The sequence below is a fragment of the Urocitellus parryii genome, chromosome 10 (genome assembly GCF_045843805.1).
Source record: "Urocitellus parryii isolate mUroPar1 chromosome 10, mUroPar1.hap1, whole genome shotgun sequence".
Classification (NCBI taxonomy): domain Eukaryota; kingdom Metazoa; phylum Chordata; class Mammalia; order Rodentia; family Sciuridae; genus Urocitellus; species Urocitellus parryii.
The window spans coordinates 50473194-50494460 of NC_135540.1; the positions used below are offsets into that span (position 1 = coordinate 50473194).

Sequence of the window (21267 nt, forward strand, 5' to 3'; positions counted from 1 at the left end):
GTAACCCTAAATATTAATGGCTTAAATGCACCAATCAAAAGACACAGGCTAGTAGATTGGATTAAAAAGAAAGATCCAACAATATGCTGCCTACAGGAGACTCATCTGATAGGAAAAGACATACACAAACTGAAGGTGAAAGGTTGGGAAAAATCACATCACTCACATGGACCCCAGAAGCAAGCAGGGTTATCCATACTGGTATGAAATAAAATAGACTTCAAGCCAAAGTTAATCAAAAGGGATAAACAAGGACACTACATACTGCTCAAGGGAACCAGACACCAAGACTTAACGATCATTAATATATATGCCCCAAACAATGGTGCAGCTACTTTCATCAAACAAACTTTTCTCAAGTTCAAGAGTCAAATAGACCACAACACAATAATCACGGGAGATTTTAACACACCTCTCTCACCACTGGACAGATCTTCCAAACAAAAGTTGAATAAAGAAACCATAGAGCTCAATAATACAATTAATAACTTATATACAGAATATACCACCCAACATCAAGCGGATACACTTTCTTCTCAGCAGCACATGGATCCTTCTCAAAAACAGACTATATATTATGTCACAGGGCAAATCTTAGCAATTACAAAGGAGATACTACCATGCATTTTATCTGATCATAATGGAATGAAATTGGAAATCAATAAGAAAATAAGAAAGAAAAAATCCTACACCACAAGGAGAATAAACAATATGCTACTGACGAACAAAGGGTTACAGAAGACATCAAAGAGGAAATTAAAAAATGATTAGAGATAAATGAAAACTCAGACACAACATATCGAAATCTCTGGGACACTATGAAAGCAGTACTAAGAGGAAAATTCATTTCATGGAGTTCATTCCTTAAAAGAAGGAAAAGCCAAAAAATAAATGACCTCACACTACACCTCGAAGCCTTAGAAAAAGAAGAACAAATCAGCACCAAATATAGTAGAAGGCAAGAAATAATTAAAATCAGAGCTGAAATCAATAAAATCGAAACAAAAGAAACAATCGAAAAAATTGACAAAACTAAAAGTTGGTTCTTTGAAAAAATAAAGATGATAGACCACTAGCCATGCTAACAAAGAGAAGAAGAGAGAGAACCCAAATTACTAGCTTACGGGATGAAAAAGGCAACAACACAACAGACAATACAGAAATACAGAAAATAATTAGAAATTATTTTGAAACCCTATTACTCTAATAAAATAGAGGATAGTGAAGGCATCAATAAATTCCTTCAGGCATATGAGCTACCCAGATTGAGTCAGGATGATATAAACAACCTAAAGAGACCAATATTAAGTGAGGAAATAGAAGAAGCCATCAAAAGACTACCAACCAAGAAAAGCCCAGGTCCAGACAGATATACAGCAGAGTTTTACAAGAGCTTTAAAGAAGAACTAATACCAATACTGTACAATCTATTTCAGGAAACAGAAAAAGAGGGAGTACTTCCAAATTCATTCTATGAGGCCAATATCACCCTGATTCCCAAACCAGATAAAGACACCTCAAAGAAAGAAAACTATAGACCAATATCCCTAATGAATTTAGATGTCAAAATCCTCAATAAAATTCTGGCAAATCGGATACAAAAATATACCAAAAAGATCGTGCACCATGACCAAGTGGGATTCATCCCTGGGATGCAAGGCTGGTTCAATATACAGAAATCAATAAATGTTATTCACTACATCAATAGACTTAAAGATAAGAACCATATGATCATCTCGATAGATGCTGAAAAAGCATTCGACAAAATACAGCATCCCTTTATGTTCAAAACTCTAGAAAAATTAGGGATAACAGGAAATTACCTGAAAATGGTAAAAGCTGTATATGCTAAGCCTCAGGCCAGCACCATTCTAAATGGAAAAAAATTGAAGGCATTCCCTTTAAAATCTGGAACAAGACAGGGCTGCCGTCTCTCACCACTTCTATTCAACATAGCTATTGAAACACTAGCCAGAGCAATTAGACAAAAGAGATTAAAGGCATGAATATAGTAAAAGAAGAACTTACATTAGCACTATTTGCCGATGACATGATCCTATACCTAGCAGACCCAAAAAATTCAACCAAGAAACTTCTAGAACTAGTAAATGAATTCAGCAAAGTGGCAGGATATAAAATCAATACCAATAAATCAAAAGCATTCCTGTATATCCGTGACAAATTCACTGAAATGGAAATGAGGACAACTACTCCATTCACAATATCCTCAAAAAAAATAATATACCTGGGAATCAACTTAACAAAAGAGATGAAAGAGCTATACAAAAAAAAAACTACAGAACCCTGAAGAAAGAAATAGAAGAAGACCTTAGAAGATGGAAGGATATACCTTGCTCATGGATTGGTAGAATTAATATTATTAAGATGGCCATACTACCAAAAGCACTATACACATTCAATGCAATTCCCATCAAAATCCCAATGACATTCCTTGCAGAAAAAGAAAAAGCAATCATGAATTTCATCTGGAAAAACAAGAGACCCAAAATAGCTAAAGTAATTCTAAGCAGGAAGAATGAAACTGGTGGTATCGTGATTCCAGATTTTAAACCATACTATAGAGCAATAGTAACAAAAACAGCATAGTACTGGCACCAAAACAGGCTGGTAGACCAATGGTACAAAATAGAGGACACAGAGACCAATCCACAAAATTACAACTACCCTATATTAGACAAAGGGGCTAAAACCATGCAATGGAGAAAGGATAGCATCTTCAACAAATGGTGCTGGGAGAACTGGAAATCCATATGCAACAAAAGGAAATTGAATCCCTTTCTCTCACCATGCACAAAAGTCAACTCAAAATGGATCAAGGAGCTAGGAATCAGACCAGAGACTCTGCATCTAATAGAAGATAAAGTTGGCCCTAATCTTCATCACGTGGGGACAGGCCCCAAATTTCTTAATAAGGCACCTATAGCACAAGAGTTAAAACCAAGAATCAACAAATGGGACGAATTCAAGCTAAAAAGCTTTTTCTCAGCAAGAGAAATAATATGTGAGGTGAATAGGGAGCCTACATCCTGGGAACAAATTTTTACCCCTCAAACACCAGATACAGCTCTAATCTCTAGAGTATACAAAGAACTCAAAAAGTTAAACAACAAAAAAGAAAATAACCCAATCAACAAATGGGCCAAGGACTTGAACAGAAACTTCTCAGAAGAGGATATACATCAATCAACAAATACATGAAAAAATGCTCACCATCTCTAGCAATCAGAGAAATGCAAATTAAAACAGAGTACTCTAAGATGCAATCTCAGTCCAATAAGAATGGCAGCCATTATTAAGTCAAACAACAATAAGTGCTGTCGAGGATGCGGGGAAAAAGGTACACTTATACATTGCTGGTGGGACTGCAAATTAGTGCAGCCAATTTGGAAAGCAGTATGGAGATTCCTTGGAAAGCTGGGAATGGAACCACCAATTGACCCAGCTATTCCCCTTCTCGGACTATACCCAAAAGACCTACAGGGACACAGCCACATCAATGTTTATAGCAGCACTATTCACAATAGCTAGAATGTGGAACCAACCTAGATGCCCTTTAATAGATGAATGTATTAAAAAAAATGTGGCATTTATACACAATGGAATAATTCTCAGCACTAAAAAATAATAAAATCATGGCATTTGCAGGCAAATGGATGGCATTCGCTCAGATTATGCTAAGTGAAGTTAGCCAATCCCTAAAAAACAAATGCCAAATGTCTTCTCTGATATAAGGGGGGGTGACTCTGTTAGGAGCCACAGCAAAAATATTGATACAGGCACCTTTGGATTTTATGACTGCCAGCCAGCAATTCACATTCATATGGTAATTGGACTCATGCTGTCTAGCTGGGCCCATTTTCAGGACTCAGGTTACTCATGTCACTCTTGTAATGGGAGAGTTCCCATTGGTTGGGAAAGGATGGTAGGAGGGTGTTCCGGGGGAAGGGGAAACCCCCCGGCTCAGGTAGAACACACACGTGGCGGACCCACCTGTTAGGGGACGCACACGGCCTCTCTCTAAATAAAACTTTGTCTCAGTTTGACTGGCTTGTGTTTTTGTGCCCAACCGGGTTGCAAGATTGCAAGCCCGCATACACTGATAGCTCAGCAGGGAATCGCTCAGCAGGGGTGCCGCAGGCAGTGCTCGGCAGCAGGAGCGGGACTCAGCCGGCCCGGGGCCGGGCAGTTTGCAGCATGACTCAAAATGGAATAGGGAGGAAGAGCATAAGAAGATGATTACCACTAAATATTAGAGAAGAGAGGTGGGAGGGAAAAAGAGGGAGAAGGGGAATTGCATGGAAGATGAAAGGAGAACCTCATTGTTATACAGAATACATATATGATATTGTAATGAGAAAAAGAAAAAAAAAAAGTGTGTCACATTAGATTGGATAGAGAGAAAGGATGGGAGAGGAGGGAAGGAGTAGGGAGGATAGGAAGGGCAGCAGAATAAACAATATGATTGAGGCATGTACATTCCATGTATGTATTATATATAAAAATGCATTCTACTGTCATGTATGACTAAAAAAAATGAATAAAAAAAATTTCATTAAAAAAAAAAATCTGTCCTTGGGGGCAATTCTCAACACTTTTTGGGGTCAAGAAACCAAACAATCTCAATGTTAATTAGAGTATTAGATTTTCAAATAAAGTTATTTATTTTTGGTTTTGAAAAAATAAATTAATTAATTAAAAAAATAAATAAAAGAAAATGTTCCTAAGGTTCTTTAGTGTGAAGTTTGCCATAAAGTAACCACTCAAATTCTTGTTATTTTAAATTGTTTTTTAGTTGTCAATGAACCTTTACTCTACTTATCTATTTGTGGTGTTAAGGATTGAACCCAGTGCCTCACGCATGCAAGGCAATCGGTCTACCACTGAGCCAGAATCCCAGCCCTTGTTATTATTATTATTATTATTATTATTATTTTTTAGAAAAGTAGAAAGGGAAAAGTTGGTAGGCTCTGGACTTAAGAATCATTTCCTAGTCTAAAAGATTTATACTGATTCATAAAGCTTTATTAGTGGTGCGCCTTTATCTCATTGCTTTTAGATATGCAAATCTATTTATTTATTTATTTTTAAAAATTTAATTTTGTTCTTTTTAGATATATATGAAAATAGAGTGTGTTTTGACATATTATGCATACATGAAGTATAAATTCCCATTCTTTTTTTTTTTTTAAGAGAGAGTGAGAGAGGAGAGAGAGAGAGAGAGAGAGAGAGAATTTTTAATATTTATTTTTTAGTTCTCGGTGGACACAACATCTTCGTTGGTATGTGGTGCTGAGGATCGAACCCGGGCCGCACGCATGGCAGGCGAGCGCGCTACCGCTTGAGCCACATCCCCAGCCCTAAATTCCCATTCTTGTGGTTGTAAATGATGTGGAGTTATACTGGTTGTGTATTCATACATGAGCACAGGAAGGTATTGCTTTCTTTTACTCAATAAAATGAAACAAAACCCTCCAAAAAGGTGAAGACTAAGGATAGGAGATGAAATTTTCTAAATGTGACATTTGATGATTATAAAAATGGCTGTGACATGGATTATGTTACCAAGTATGCTGTTAAATATATTTCAAAAGTAAATTTTTTTCTATCTAGTAGCATAAGAATAAATTAGAAGATGGAATATATTCAGTACCATTGCTAACAAGTTGAATGTCTCTTGCCTGCTACTCAAAAATAAACTAGATAAAAATATTTCAGGCACTCTTTGTAAAGGTTCTTATTTCAAAACAAGGAATAATTAGTCAAAAATCCTTTTACCTCTTTCCTCAGCATTTCCATTTCAGGGGATAAAGATTTGAATTCTGAGAGTAAATCAACTTCTTTTCGTAGAGCTTCATTCTCTTTAGATTCTCTATTCAGTTCTTTCTGTAGAAATAAGAACTTTTACAAAGAACACTTTAAGACTGCAGTATTTAATATGTTGGTTGCTAAGTGGAATAAGCCAATCCCCCCAAACCAAAGGCTAAATGTTTTCTCTGATATGCACATACTAATTCTCAATAAGCAGGGGTACAGAGTTACTTTAGATTAGGTAGAGGGGAGTAGGTATGGGAGTAGGAAGGATAATAGAATGAATCAGACAGTATTATACTATGTACATACATGATTTTTACATGACTGGTGTGATTCTACATCATGTTCAACCAGAGAATGAGAAATCCATTTATGTATGATGTGTCAAAGTGCAATCTAGTATCATTCATAACTAACTAGAACAAATTTAAAAAATAAAAGAATGAAATATAATAATGAAAGATTATTACAAATTTCTGTTGATAATATATATCTGAAAGGTATTATGAGGAAAGTAGAAATCTAAAGTAAATAAAACCCTTGTATAAAATTATAGGCAATCCTTTCGGTAACAGATTGAACTGAACTCTAAGCAAGTATAGTATAGAGAATTCTGAGATAAACTATTTCAGTTATAATAGTCAATCCTCCCCCTTAGTGTTCAGAAGTTCTTTTAAAGATATTTAAAATACATCAAATCTCAGAAAACATCAGCTCTTCAAAGTTTGAACCAATACTTTTTTTGCCCTTTGCTTTTCAAATTGTAAGGGAAGTTATTTCAAAGAGAGAGTAGAGTCTTATAAAACTGTGAGTTATTACCATTGTGAATAACAAATAAAATTGAAATTACCATTACATATTAGATGTTGGGAGGTCAAAGAGAAAAATCTGAAATTAAATAACCTGTACCTTTTGCTGAAATTCATCTTTAGTTTTTCCTAGATTTTCTTCTAAAAGTGAGTTCCCAGAAGTTTCCTCAGATTTTTTCATTTTTAGTGTATTAATTGTTTCTTGGTATTGTTTCAAAGACTCGAGAGCACTTCGTAACTGTTCTTGTGAATCTATGTTCTTGTTGAAGAAACAGAAAACAATTTCCATTTTATAGTGACAGTTTAATCATAGATAAGCAGTCTTATCAATGACGGCTCCTGTACCATGTTTGAAGAGGCTCCAATATTTGTAAAGTTTAATCATTCAAAGCCTTACCTGATTTATAGTGTCTTGAATATCACTTTTGAGTTGGTCTCTCTCAATCTGCAGGCTCTCCTGGAGTTGTTTTAGGTCATCTTTTTCTTGGGTTAAGGTTTTCACTTCTTCTAAGGCTTTCTGAAGTTTCTCAGTGATCAGTGTTGTCTCCTTTTCTACAGCTTGCAGCCTAGAATCTCTGCTTTCTAATTGTTCCTTCAGTTGTTCCATTTCATTTAACCTTTCTTGACCCTCAGTTGTTTTCTGCTGAAGCTCTTGAGTTTTGTGAGAAAGCTTTAAAATAAGAAAAAGTAAATATGACATAGTAAAAGCAGAGTTTGCTGTAGAAGATAGAAATCAAACTCAAGAAGACTGAAGATCATGTCTTTGGATATCATTTTGTACTAACCTCAGTCTTCAAAGCATCCAAACTTAAACCAAGATTCTCTGCTTCTTTAGAAAGATTTCCTATTTCCTGATTCATTCTCTCATTCTTTTCAAGGACCATTTTATATTTTTGCTCACATTCTAAATGAAGGGTTTTAAAATCTTGAAATTCTTGCTCAGTGCTTTTATAATTCAACTGGGTAGTTGTTAGGTCATCTTTAGTTTTTTCAATTTCTTCCAGTAAACCTTGAATTCTACTCTCCTTATGAGCTACTTCAGAAAACAATTTGTCTTTTTCTGATGTTACTATAGAGAGCTCTTCAGATTTTTCATGGATCTATGGAAAAAATTTAGGGAGGTTAGCAATGTATGATCTGCTGAATCAATTTTCAGGAAAACAAGTTTTCCTCTGGGGGAGGGGATCATTTAAATCAAGCAAAAATTTGACTGGGGAAAGGCAATATTCTTACTGTTATTTCTCTACCCTGGCCTGTTTAACTTTACCTTTAATGTTTTGTTCTCTAACGTCTTTGGGTTCTAGTAAGGATTGCATGGAGAAGGTCAACTAGTAGAAACAAGTAGGGTGTGTCTTTATGTCCTTAGCTGTCATTCTAAAGTATTATGTGGCAGCAGGCATTTTATGTTTTTTTCTCAGAATTTGACCTCTTTTAAAAAAAAGGTTTTGAATGCAGCTCAGATTTCTAAAAATTCAATCTATTTATAATTTAAATGATGTTTTATTATTAGAATTATCTAAAATGCATTATTAAAATAATTAAGTAACCCACATCCAGTTCATGGATACTTTAATAATTGTGAAAATATGCTAGGAAGGAGATGAGAAGGTGGAAGGAGACTAAAGGAGAAACAAAGGAAAGAAGGTAATATAGCATGGTGGCTACATTCATGGCAGATTTCTGTCACTCAACTATTAGTTTGAGAACTATTTTTTTTGGATGAAAAGTAGCACCGTCTTTTGTTCTTCTTCACCAAAAGGTTGAGAAGTGGTAGTGACTACTTTTTGAAAGCTTATAGAATAACTAAAGAAAATGTTTCTAAGTTCTTTATTATGAAGCTTGCCATAAAGTAACCACTCAAATTCTTGTTATTTTAAATTGTTTTTTAGTTGTCAATGAACCTTTAGTTTACTTATTTATTTGTGGTGCTAAGGATTGAACCCATTGCCTCACGCATGCAAGGCATGAGTCACAATCCCACCTCTTGTTATTATTATTATGTTTTAGAAAAGTAAAAAGGGAAAAGTTGGTGGGCTCTGGACTTAAGAATCATTTCCTAGTCTAAAAGATTTATACTGATTCATAAAGCTTTATTAGTGGTGCACCTTTATCTCATTGCTTTTCTGTTTAAATAGATATGCAAATCTATTTATTTATTTTTAAAAATTTAATTTTGTTCTTTTTAGATATATATGAAAATAGAGTGTATTTTGACATATTATGCATACATGAAGTATAAATTTCCATTCTTGTGGTTGTAAATGATGTGGAGTTATACTGGTTGTGTATTCATACATGAGCACAGGAAGGTATTGCTTTCTTTTACTCAATAAAATGAAACAAAACCCTCCAAAAAGGTGAAGACTAAGGATAGGAGATGAAATTTTCTAAATGTGACATTTGATGATTATAAAAATGGCTGCGACATGGATTATGTTACCAAGTATGCTGTTAAATATATTTCAAAAGTAAATTTTTTTCTATCTAGTAGCATAAGAATAAATTAGAAGATGGAATATATTCAGTACCATTGCTAACAAATTGAATGTCTCTTGCCTGCTACTCAAAAATAAACTAGATAAAAATATTTCAGGCACTCTTTGTAAAGGTTCTTATTTCAAAACAAGGAATAATTAGTCAAAAATCTGTTTACCTCTTTCCTCAGCATTTCCATTTCATGGGGTAAAGATTTCAACTCTGAGAGTAAATCAACTTCTTTTCGAAGAGCTTCATTCTCTTTAGATTCTCTATTCAGTTCTTTCTGTAGATCAGTAATCCTTCTTTCCAATTCCAAATTACAGAGCAAATCTAGGAAGTTTTTGGTGAATTAGAGGGCCAATGTTGTCAAATAGGTAATCTAATTTTCAAAGTTCTTTAACCAACCTTTTTCAAGGTCAGATCCAGTATATTTGAAAAGTAATTTTTAAACCCTTGTGATTTGAAAATGGAAAATTTCCCATTGAAAATGGAAACTTTGTAAATTCTTAACATCAAAGAGTATTAAAAATGAATGTGAAGTTACTAAAAAAAATCAGTCTGGTGGATTTTTAATCATCGAAATATAGTTGTCAAATGAATTAAGTACATTTCTAGAGGAAGTCAGATTTGTAAGGAGAAGCCAGAAATTATAAAATACCTTTTGGAACTCTGCCATCTATAAGGGAGTTAAGTGTTGTTATTTCATTAAAAGCAGATTGTAATTCTTTGTCCAGGTCCACTTGCATCTTCTTTTTTGCTTCCAATTGGCTTTGATATAACTGAATGTCATTTTCCATTTGCTTGCAAGTGCTTTCAAGTTCTTTCTATTGAGGAAAAACATTGAAAATTCACAAAAATGTACTGACCATTAGAACTGGTTTTTTTTACATTTCTACATTTTTCACAAATTATTTACCATCTTCTCTTTCAGCTCCAGATTTTCACTTCTAAGAAAGGCTGATTGTTTTTTGGCATCAAGAGCTACAGTTTCAGCATCAAACAGAGTCTGTTGCATTTGTTTTAGATCTTCAGTGTTTTCCTAGACAAAGTATAAAAAGGATTCAGTGAGATCTAATTTTGGTAGATAAGAAAAATACTTTAAGTACGATAATTTAACAAATTGGCTACTGTTTAATAAAAGGTTTAACAAACTATTAAAATAGTTACTTAAATTCTAATGAGAATACATAGATAGCTATTTGAAATAAAGTTTATGAAGTCATGCTCAACTATATTTTAGTTACTTATCAATTCCAACTTAAGTGCTTATCTTATGATCATGATTATATAGTTCTTCAGAATTTCTATTAAACAACTGAAAAAATTCAAAATTTTTGAATCATTGACTTTTTATGGAAGACTGTCCCTAATTTACATTCATTGAACGATTGATATGCTGGACTTTGTATGAATGCTTCTTTATCTGTAAAATGTCCATTTCTCAAAGTTATAGAGAAATTAAGTTGATTAAAACCATGCCCAGTAGCTAGCCCAGTATGAGCATTTACTGTGGAGATGATGATGGTACGCTAGAAAAATCTAGATAGTCACACAACAAAATAAACCTTATTTTTACCAATGAGTATGACAAATCCATTTTTATATTTTCTGACTTCCGAGTGTCTATGTATTTTTGTAGATTCTTAATCTGGTCTTCTTTTTCTTCAAGCAGCTTTACTTTCGAATTTAGTTCATTCTAAAAGCATCAAATAAGAGTGAAACAGAAGTTAACAATTTGATTTTGAAAGTATTAAAAAGAACATATAATTTCAATCAACAAAAAATTCAGTTATTAATATTTAAAAATACAATTCCTCTACTTAAATATAATTCCTCTATTTTCTGTAATCATGTTCAATTTATATGATATATATTTTATAGTTCTAGTTATTTATTAATAGAAATACCCACATGAATGCTCACCTCAAGATCTTGATTATATACTTCTGCATGTTTAACTAAATTCTTTAAGTTGGAAATTTCATGAATTAGTTGCATCTGTAAGAGTATGTGAACAGGCAACAGAGCAAACCAATAGTTAATAAAGCAAAAAAAAAAAAAAAAAGATAGCATTGATTCACTGCTTCAGAATTGACATCACCCAACACAGTTGGAAGAGATTGAGAGATCAATTGTTTAAGCTACTTGCAAGAGCACCTCATTATTTAAAAATATAAGAATACCACCCAAATAAAACAAGAAAAAAATCTCAGCATGACTTCAATAATAATTATATTTTCTGTTAATAAAGCTAAAGTAATGTCATTAGCAAATTAGTAAGTAGTAAAGTGGTAATCAAAATTTTACTAAATACACTTTTAATTGATTTTTGCTTTGTATAAGACATGCACACAAATCTATTAATTCAATTTTTTTTACTTACCATGAATTATCCTTGTGGTTCCACACTGACATACTTTTCAATGAGTTGTGATTTGGAATTAGGTTTAGATTAGGGTCATTTCATGTAATGACTTTACAATATTATTACTGTTCAATATAGAAGTTTGGGATTATGAAGTACATCATTTTGTTTTGTTTTATAGGAAACAGTGGAAAGAAGATGCTATTGCTTTATATTGATCATATAAAGTATAAAAGTAAAAGTATTTTTTATCAAATTTTCCTTTGTATCAAAATATCTGTAGCAGAAAATATTTGAGTACCAGAAAGTTTTGTATACAAATAAAGCAAATGGCAAGTGACTGAAGAAACATTTTCTCTTGAAATTACTTAATCTTTATAATTGAATAAGCTCTTAAAGAATACAATAAAATTCTGATGGAATTTAAGAAAATGCATCTTGTTTTAAGTGATATTTTCTGGATGCTTAATTCAGTCTTGACTAGTTTTAGGTTTTGGAATGTAGCAGAGTAGACATTTCTTAGGTCAGTGAAACAATGTGAGCTAACAGAAACATAATGGAGCCACACATGTAATTTAAAACTTTTTAATAGGTACATTAAAAAACACAAAAAGAAACAGGTATAATTAACTTTAATATTTCACTTAACATGTCAAAAATTATTTCTCCATGTAATGAATATAAAAATATTGAAATATTTTACCTTCTATTTGTTATTCTTTTTTTTTAAAGTGAATTCAGACTGACCCAATTTTTATTCATTCATTCATTTATTTATTTACTTTTTAGTTATAGTTGGACACAATATCTTTATTTTTATGTAGTGCTGAGGCTCGAACTCAGTGTCTCACACATGGTAGGCAAGTGCTCCACCTGAGACACAAACCAGCCCCATACTGGCCCAGTTTTAAATGCTCGATTATCACATATAGCTATCCTAGTGTACAACACAGCCTTAGATATTTGTATTGGTTTTGCTTTAAACAATAGCTCCATCTTTTATCTTTTTTCTTTTTTTTAAAGAGAGAGTGAGAGAGGGGGCAGAGAGAGAGAGAGAGAGAGAGAGAGAGAGAGATTTTAATATTTATTTTTTAGTTTTCAGCAAACACAATTGTATGTGGTGCCAAGGATTGAACCTGGGCCGCACGCATGCCAGGCGAGCGCGCTACTGCTTGAGTCACATCCCCAGCCCCACTCAATATGTTTTAGAGAAGCAACTTATACAAAGTCATCCTGGCCCTGATCTAAGATAATAGTCCCCAAACAAATAGCATATTATTCTCAGTGCTGAGAAATATATTTCTGAGATTGATCCTTTGATAAAAGACAGATTCCTCGCCTGGAGGCTGGTGAGCTCAATAGTCTCAAGGTCTATAAAATCAAGTTCCAGATAAAATTGTCTGGTGTGGGCCAAGATGACTAAAAGTTGCCTTTAGGTCCTTGGCACACTATTTAATCTCACTGGAATTATAAATTTTCACTCCTGTGGGTTTCATTTATATATTCAGAAGTAAGATATATGCAGCAGAGATCTAGAAACATGATATAATCCAACTGTCAATAAACAGCTAGGAGTGGGGCTTGGGCGGGATTCTCCATAAACTGTCCCTTAACCCCAATAAAACTGGGACACAAGGAAGAGAGTTCTCTCATTTCTGAGAGGACATACTCTCTCCCCAGAGGGTGTTGCCCTCCATTTCTTCCTTCTGTTACAAACAACTCTGCTATACTTTTACTACACCTCATGGTCTTACTTTAAATTTTCTCTTGTGAAGACACAAGAACTGATAGTAAGACCTTTGGTAGCATTAGAACAATTTTTAAGTGCCTTGAGTCTGATGATTTCTGGACTAGGTTCTCTTTACACATAGCATAATATCATATGCTTAGAAAATTTAAGTGTTTGTTTTGTTTCCAAAAATTTCATTAATCAGCTTCTTCAACTAATGGAACTAATGGAACATTCTAATAATGTTCCAACTATTTAGGAATATACATTTTAAAGAAAAATTCATTAGTACTTAGTATGCATATATAAGACAGTCAACTAGATCTTAATATTACTATTGGTCTCAGGAAATAGCTATGCTATCTGCTATAGATAAAACTTATAGCACACTAATATATATGTGTGTATGTGTGTGTGTGTGTGTGTGTGTGTGTGTGTGTGTGTGTAATATAGCAACTATAAGAAAACTATTTCCTCAAGACAAATCCATCAATAGATAGATCCATGAAAGGTTCCCTCTGATGTTTTTAAAATCTCATTCTATTATTTAAAAATAATTATATGATATTTATTTCCATAAGAGATAGATTCCCCTGCCTGGAATAATATGGATGGAACTAAATATAATATAATATTTTTATAACATTGTAAATGAAATATTTCTTTTTCTTTTTTTTTGTGGTGCTGGGGATTTAACCCAGGGCCTTGTGCATGCAAGGCAAGCACTCTACCAACTGAACTATATCCCCAGCCCCTAAACATTTCTTAAATTCTCTAAATTGTGAGTGTGTGTGTGTGTGTGTGTGTGTGTAAAACAGCTGATCCATAATATCTCAGTATTAGAAAGAAATATCCTTAAGGAAATGATAGTTCTTTTAAAGTTTCATATTTCTCTATCTTACCTCTTGATCTTTCTCAGCTTTTCTTTCTAGAGCCTCAAATTCATCCAAATCATTTTTCTCTTTTAATTTCAATCCCATTTCTTCATTTTCTCTTCTCAGTTGTTCACAGTCTAATACCAAATTATCATACTTAGCACGGAGTGAGTTCAATTCACTTTCTAAGTTTTCCTAATGTAAACAAACAAACAAAAACAAACAATTCTACTCAGATGGAGTTCAGATCACATATTCTTTACTTCCTCAATTAAAATTTGGATTAGCTGAATATAATTTGACTTTGAGTCATTTGATGGTTTAGGCTATTCTCTTCTTCATGTCTTTATGACGGCCTATATTTTGGTAAACTATCTAATTCAGAGTAACTTACTCTATTTAAAAAGGAATAAACAAAAATCATGTAAATAAATATAAGTCTGCCTATGCCTGATAAAGAAAGTCCAACTGCAAAGGCAGAGTAATTGTTAGGAAATCCATTTCACCACAATAAAGCTCATTATTTAACTACTAATTGGTCTGACTTCTATTTCTCAGATGACTCTGAATTCAGGAAACAGAAATAGAGATCTTACTAATGACTTCTAAATCTCTAATGGTGGCTATGTTTTACCATACTTAAAGAAGCATATTTTTCCTTTCCATACTATTATGAGAAAGAGATAAAAGTATGAGTTTAAAACAACAACAGAAAACTAAGGCATTTTTTTTTCTTTCCTTTAAAAACTAACTCCTAGGTTAAGTCTCAAGGACACAAAGGCACTTTGCCTATAATACTTTATAGACATAAACTAATGATAACAATAATTATTGGCACCATAATTGTATTCCAAAATTAAAATGAAATTTTAATACATTATACAACTATATGTCTTTGAACATGGACAATCTAGAAAGTAGCTTGGAATCTAAACTTATTGACTTATTCACTACAGTATTCTTTACTGCTTAGTTTTAATAAAACTATACAGTATTGGCCTTCTGTAACTATGAATTCCTCATTCAAAGATTCAATTAGCCTCAGACTGAAAATATAGTTAGGCCTACAATGGTTGTCTCAATACTTAAAATGTAGACTTCTTTCCTTATCATTATTCCCTAAATACAGCATAACAACTACTTACACAGCATTTATATTGTATTAGCGATTACAAGTAATATAGAGATGATTTTAAACTATATGGGAAGATAGGCATAGGTTATATGAAATTATTAAGGCCTTTTCCTCTAACAGATTTCAGCATCTATGGGCTTTGGTATCAGTGGAGGTACTAGAACCCATCCAATGGATAAGGAGGAAAAACTTGTACTTTTATTTTTCTGTATTATCTAGCAAAACTATCCTACTCTGTTGTATTGTTTTATTGAATGTCTGAGAATTTTGACACTTCAAATTTTTTAAAAAATTTATTCTTTTTATTTATTCATATCAGTATATTTTGACATATTTAGACAAACATGAAATATATCTTATTCTAATTAAGATCCCAGTCTTGTGGTTGTACATGATGTGAAGATTCCCTGTGTCATATTTGTATATGTTCTTAGGAAAGTTATTTCTGATTCATTCCACTGTCTTTCCTATTCCTGTCCTTCCTCCCTTTCCTTCATTTCCCTTTGCCTAAGCCACTTAACTTCTAGTTAGTCTTTTACCCCCATGCAGTTTTCCAAATCAAAACAGAAATTCTAAAAACATTATAGATACTAAGATTTGCTGGTAAAGAACTAGAAGCAATGTCTACCTCTGAGCACGTACCAGCTTCATAAAATTTTTAGACTTCCCCTAGATGTCTCATCATTATCAACCAAAATATAAAAGTGAGGGAAATCTTTGTTAGAGCCTAAACTATCTTTGGTATTAAGTCAGAACTGATAATGTGCTACAACAACAAAGTCCAATAACAAACAAATTTAAAAAGAGTAAAAAGATCATATTCTGTAAAATATATTAGGTTACCTGGCTTAGTAGCTTTGTTGCTGAATTCCATTCTATCTCAGTTAATGAATCAAGAGTATTACTGAAGACATCAGACTCTAAATAGAGAGCTAAAATTTGGGGAAAAGGAAAAATTTTTCTATGAACTTATACATAACATTCCCTAATAGTCAAATTAAAGATTACAAACAAAAACAACAACAAAACACTGACCAAAGGTAATAAGTTCATATTAGCTAATATGTCCTTAGAGTATGAATGCCAAGATAACATTAAAAACAGATGTGATATTTATATTGTTTTGTGAATTAAAATAGCTCGTTAGAATTGGTGACAAAATGTAGGATCCTTAATACAATACAGGTAAAAAAGACAGATTCTAAATATGAGATCTGATCACTGTAAGTAGATTTATAAATGCCCCTAAAAAATAGATTATATTACCAGAGATACAATTTTGAAAGATTCCTATGTAAGTGCTGCCCTTTGAAAATTGGCAAGTTTAAGGCAGATGTTATGAATACTGTACAAATTTAATTGAGCAATTAGAAGGAAAAAAACAAAACAACCTGACTCATGATTCAACTACAAAATTCTTAAGAATTTTAGAAGAGTTTCATGTTTACTTTTTCAAAATCACAAATTCTTATAATAATTTCCATTGCATTCATATCTAAAATACATACATTTTTACTTCAATGTGTTTATCACACAGAGTTATAAATGTAGGCAAAACAGGCACTCACACTCATCAATTTCTCCTAACACAGCGCCATCAGTCTTGTGTCTTCTTGTTGTTACATTTGCTGGCATATTAAATTCATTTACATAGTTTGAGTCCTTCATTTTGTTAATTTTGCCAAAGCACCAAGTAACTCTTCGTTTTCTTTTAGCCTAAAGGAAAAAAATCAAAATTACTTTACACAGATCTATGTTCAGACATCATAAAACAAGGGAACTAGCTCTTATTTTTAAAAATTATTGATTTGGTAGAATTTTTAGGTTTAGTTTAATATTTTACTTGTCTGAGCACATTCTAAAGTAAGAAAATATACTCAAAATTTTCAAATCAGTGTTTCAATCCATTACAAAGTGAATAAAACTACTGCTGACTTTTATATTCTTTTTCTTTGGGATTATACTCCTTCTGTTATCTGGGCATTTGTCATTTCCACTGGCTTTCTGCTCTCAACTTCACAAATACTCAAGCCTGTTTGCTTTTACTTTTTTTTTTTTTTTTTTTTTTTTAAACCTCTTGACTGGTTACTTACCTCTGCTCTTACTTTGTCCTCTTTCTCAATCCTTCAGGGACCTCCATCTCCGGTTTCTTATGCTACCCACCCTGTAGTCCTTACCACTGTTTTCTGCATTCTCTTCCTCTGCCTGCCTCTTTTTATAGTTAAACATAGTAGTTGTTTTCATCCTGACAAACTCATACATTCATGGAACTCAATTTCATGTCATGACTCTCACCCAGATCCTCCCTCCCCTCTCCTATTCTCCTTCCCCTACTAGATTTCCTTTTGCTCATGTATTTATTTATATTTGATTGGTTCTTTCTACCTAGGCATAAAGGTGAAGTTCCCTGTTGTATATTTATATATGCACATAATATGATCTTTATGTTATCCTATGCTTCCCTCCACCCTTTCCTTTATTTTACTCTAGCTTTTGCATGTAAGAGAAAACATTTAACCTTAGAGTTTCTGAGTTTGATTTACTTCACTTAGCATGATATTCTCCATTTCTATCCATTTACTGGCAAATGCCATAATTTCATTCTTTTTTATGGCTAAGTAGAACTCCACTGTGAGTATATACGTGTGTGTATGTTTGCATATATTCTTAATCCATTCATTTATTGATGGGCATCTGGGTTGATTCTATAACTTGGCTACTGTGAATTGTGCTGCTAAAAACATCGAGGTGGCTGTGCTGCTGTAGTGTGCTGATTTTAGATCTTTTGCTCTGCCTGCCTCGTATGTTTTCCAGGTTTCACAGCCAACATTCTTCCTTGTCTCTTCCTAGGTATAAGTACCATCTCATCACATTCAATTCTCTCAATGATCCTATGAGTGGATCTTTTATTGCATCCTTTTTATAGTCACCCCCAAATTTGGGGAAGTTGTAAGGCTGTACAATCAATTGGTAGCTGAGCCCATATCTGTAACTTTAGAGCCTATCTAGGTAACCACTGCACTATGTAGCCTCTGAAGAGTAACTCTCTTCCCCAGGATACACTGCTTACTTCTGTCTCACTGTATACTACCCGTTCTACTTAAAATGGGTAACTTTTTCCATAGCCCACATTGCAAAAGCCGAGTCATATATAAAGCCTCATTTCCAATGACCCTCAGCTTAATTCCATTGGCTCACTAAGCCACACTTGAATCTTGTCATTATCTGAACTCATAAACCTAGATCTGCCACTCTCGCCATAGTTGCTATACTTCTACCTCATTTATTCAATCCCATTTTGACTGGTTAGCTTAATAGGGACTTTTTCTTTGTCTTTGTTATACCACTGTCTTCCTGACAGCTCCCTCTTTGATTCTCATATCATCATCTTTGAGTCCATAGGTCATCACTTCAATTATGTTTGACATTGGAGGTTAATATCCTCAGAAATCTCTGTCCTTCACACCTACTCCACACAACGCACGTTCAGATGAATTATACTGCCTTCTGAGCCTGTATTAGCCTCTTGAGCACCGCTGAGTCACACAGACAGACATGAATCAGATCCTTTATGCTGCCTGGCAGGACTTTTCTCTCCCTTGTCAGGTTTCTTTTCCATTCTCAATAAGGGCCAGATTATTTTGAATGCTTGGTATATCTGTAAACTTGTGACTCTATCTACAACTGCCATCACACCAGAAAAACTGAATCTGTTTCACAAAGAAAATATAAAACTAAACTTACAAAAGTACAACTTGCACTGATATCTATCCTTTCCCTTGTGTTTGTTGAAATCTAATAAATTGGTCTCCTATCCAGGGCTAGCTCCTTCTATTATATTCAAGAGTCCATCCCTTTGGTCTATCTCAACTCACTGTTAGGCAGCTTTCATCCTCACCATATAACTAAATTTGTTTTTGCAAATGTGCTCCTTGTTCCTCAATGCAAATAGTTTTTGTCTATTTTAACCTTACTTAACTCCTTGGCAAAACATGACACCACTGATCACAACTTCCCTGAAATATTCTCTTCCCAGCTACCACATTCATCCTTCTTCACCCTAGAGCTGAACCTGGGCCCCTTTATGGAGTCTTCTTTTTCTACCTTTACCTAAAATGTTTCTTGGGGTTTTTTCCTTGTCATTCTAAGCTTTTCATTCTCAACTTGCTTAAAGAACAAACTCATCTCTTCCCATAATTTTAATTTAGATCTGTAGTAGCATGTGCCCAAACTGATTACATTGCCCATCTTCCACACTGTTTCCATATATTTGCGTTTTCACCTGCCTGACATCTCAAAAGATATTCCAAGCACTTCTACTGTTTTTCATTGTTACTTAACAAATTCTGCTACTAGCTTCCCAGGAGGCTAAGCAAGACTTTCACATCACTCTGGATACCTCTTTCTCCGTTTCTCTGCTCCTGACATCCAATCAATCACTAAGTTTACCCCATAAACAGCTCTCCAATTTATCCAATTTGCTCCCTCTCCAGAGCCACATTTCTTATAGAGGCCCAACTATTCCGATATGCATAGCAGTCATGCTTTTTCTGCAATTCTGACATCACACACAGTCTCTTATTATCTCCTTAACATAAAGTCACATTCAAATATCACATGATGGTTTAACATGGACTGACCACTAGAACATTTTAAGTCCAAAGAATGCATCATGTATTTTCATAGCCCCAGGCTTTTGCATATATAGGTCTCTTCCCTGTGCCATTGGGCCACTTTCTATTCACACTCAGTCAACCAATAGTTCTTGAATGTCCCCTCTATATTTAGTATGATGACTTGTACATAGTGCCTATTAATAATAATTTATTAATAGCTTATATTTACTAAATTTGCTGTGTAGAAAGGATTGTATTAGGCACATTCTATGTATTATCTTACTTAATTCTCACAACACCCCATGAGGTATGTATCCAGCTATTTCACAAATAAAAAAATTACAGTGAAGGGGATTCAAGAAATTGCCCAATGTCCAAGAGTCAGGAATTGATGGATCTGGGATTCAAATTCAGCCAGTCCAGATTCAGGGTCCTTCCTTCTATTCATAATATTATACCCTAAAATGTCAACAAAAAACACAAACGAGCTAGAATCTTGATCACCACATTGATTTATATTCTAGATCAATGTTTCTAAGATTAATAATTCTATTTCTTTAAACAAAAACATCCCCCTAGTGACCAGTGGTTCCTAATCATCTGCAATATTACAAATAGATTCTTTAATTATATGTTAGACTTCTTGAATAAGAAGCGCTACATGTGGAAATTAGGGATAGGGTATTTTTAATGAACTTCTTAGGCAGTGTTGATGTATAAGCAAACACACAAAATGTCTGGGTTTCTTGAATATATTGTATAAAAGAATAAGAAGCGCCTAACTGTATCATAAATATATAAAAGTGCCTATTTTCTACCATATTTAAGCTGTAATCTTTTATTTTATTACCTTTAATTCCTGTTGCATTGTAAGAGAAGAAGAAGTCACCAGCATTCGTGTTAAGTTTTGAATTTTTTCATCCTGTACTTTTTGAAGTAAATCTTTTTCATCCAAAAGTTGGGCCAATTGGTCTTTTTCCATTTCCTGGGCCCGAGTCTTTATACTGACCTACAGAATGTAATAATGGGTTATGTTAATAATAGATGTAGCTAGATTTTAAAAATTTGAAAGTAGCTTAAAAAAAGAATATGAAATATGCATATGATCTCAGAGAATTTAATTGTATTGAAATAAAATATACCCTAAGTGCAGAACTCTAATGTGCAGTTACTATAATCAATAATTTCTCAAACTTGTAATATAGCAAATTACACATTTCTTCTCAGGTCTCTATTCTATATACTATGTAAAAGATAAGAATACTGTTAAAACAGTTCTATTAATTGCTACGAATATCTAAACAACAGGCAGAAAAGTCAAAGAAGCTGAAATCTGTATACCAATAGCAAACACAGACATTTCCTCTTTCATCTTATAAGACTATTATTTGATATCTTAGGCAATTTTTTCAGAGATCACCAAAATTA

The 21267-nt window shown here is 33.4% G+C and overlaps 1 protein-coding gene across 1 annotated transcript in view; it reads right to left on the bottom strand.

Moving 5' to 3' along the window:
* The window catches only part of Cenpe (centromere protein E), a 78708-nt gene that overhangs the window by 40691 nt on the left and 16750 nt on the right, over window positions 1-21267 (bottom strand). Inside the window, 12 exon segments of the mRNA XM_077803421.1 lie at window positions 6742-6900; window positions 7039-7311; window positions 7427-7741; window positions 9295-9449; window positions 9778-9943; window positions 10036-10158; window positions 10696-10815; window positions 11043-11117; window positions 14116-14283; window positions 16067-16155; window positions 16792-16939; window positions 20690-20848. Coding sequence (XP_077659547.1) covers window positions 6742-6900; window positions 7039-7311; window positions 7427-7741; window positions 9295-9449; window positions 9778-9943; window positions 10036-10158; window positions 10696-10815; window positions 11043-11117; window positions 14116-14283; window positions 16067-16155; window positions 16792-16939; window positions 20690-20848 — 1950 coding nt within the window.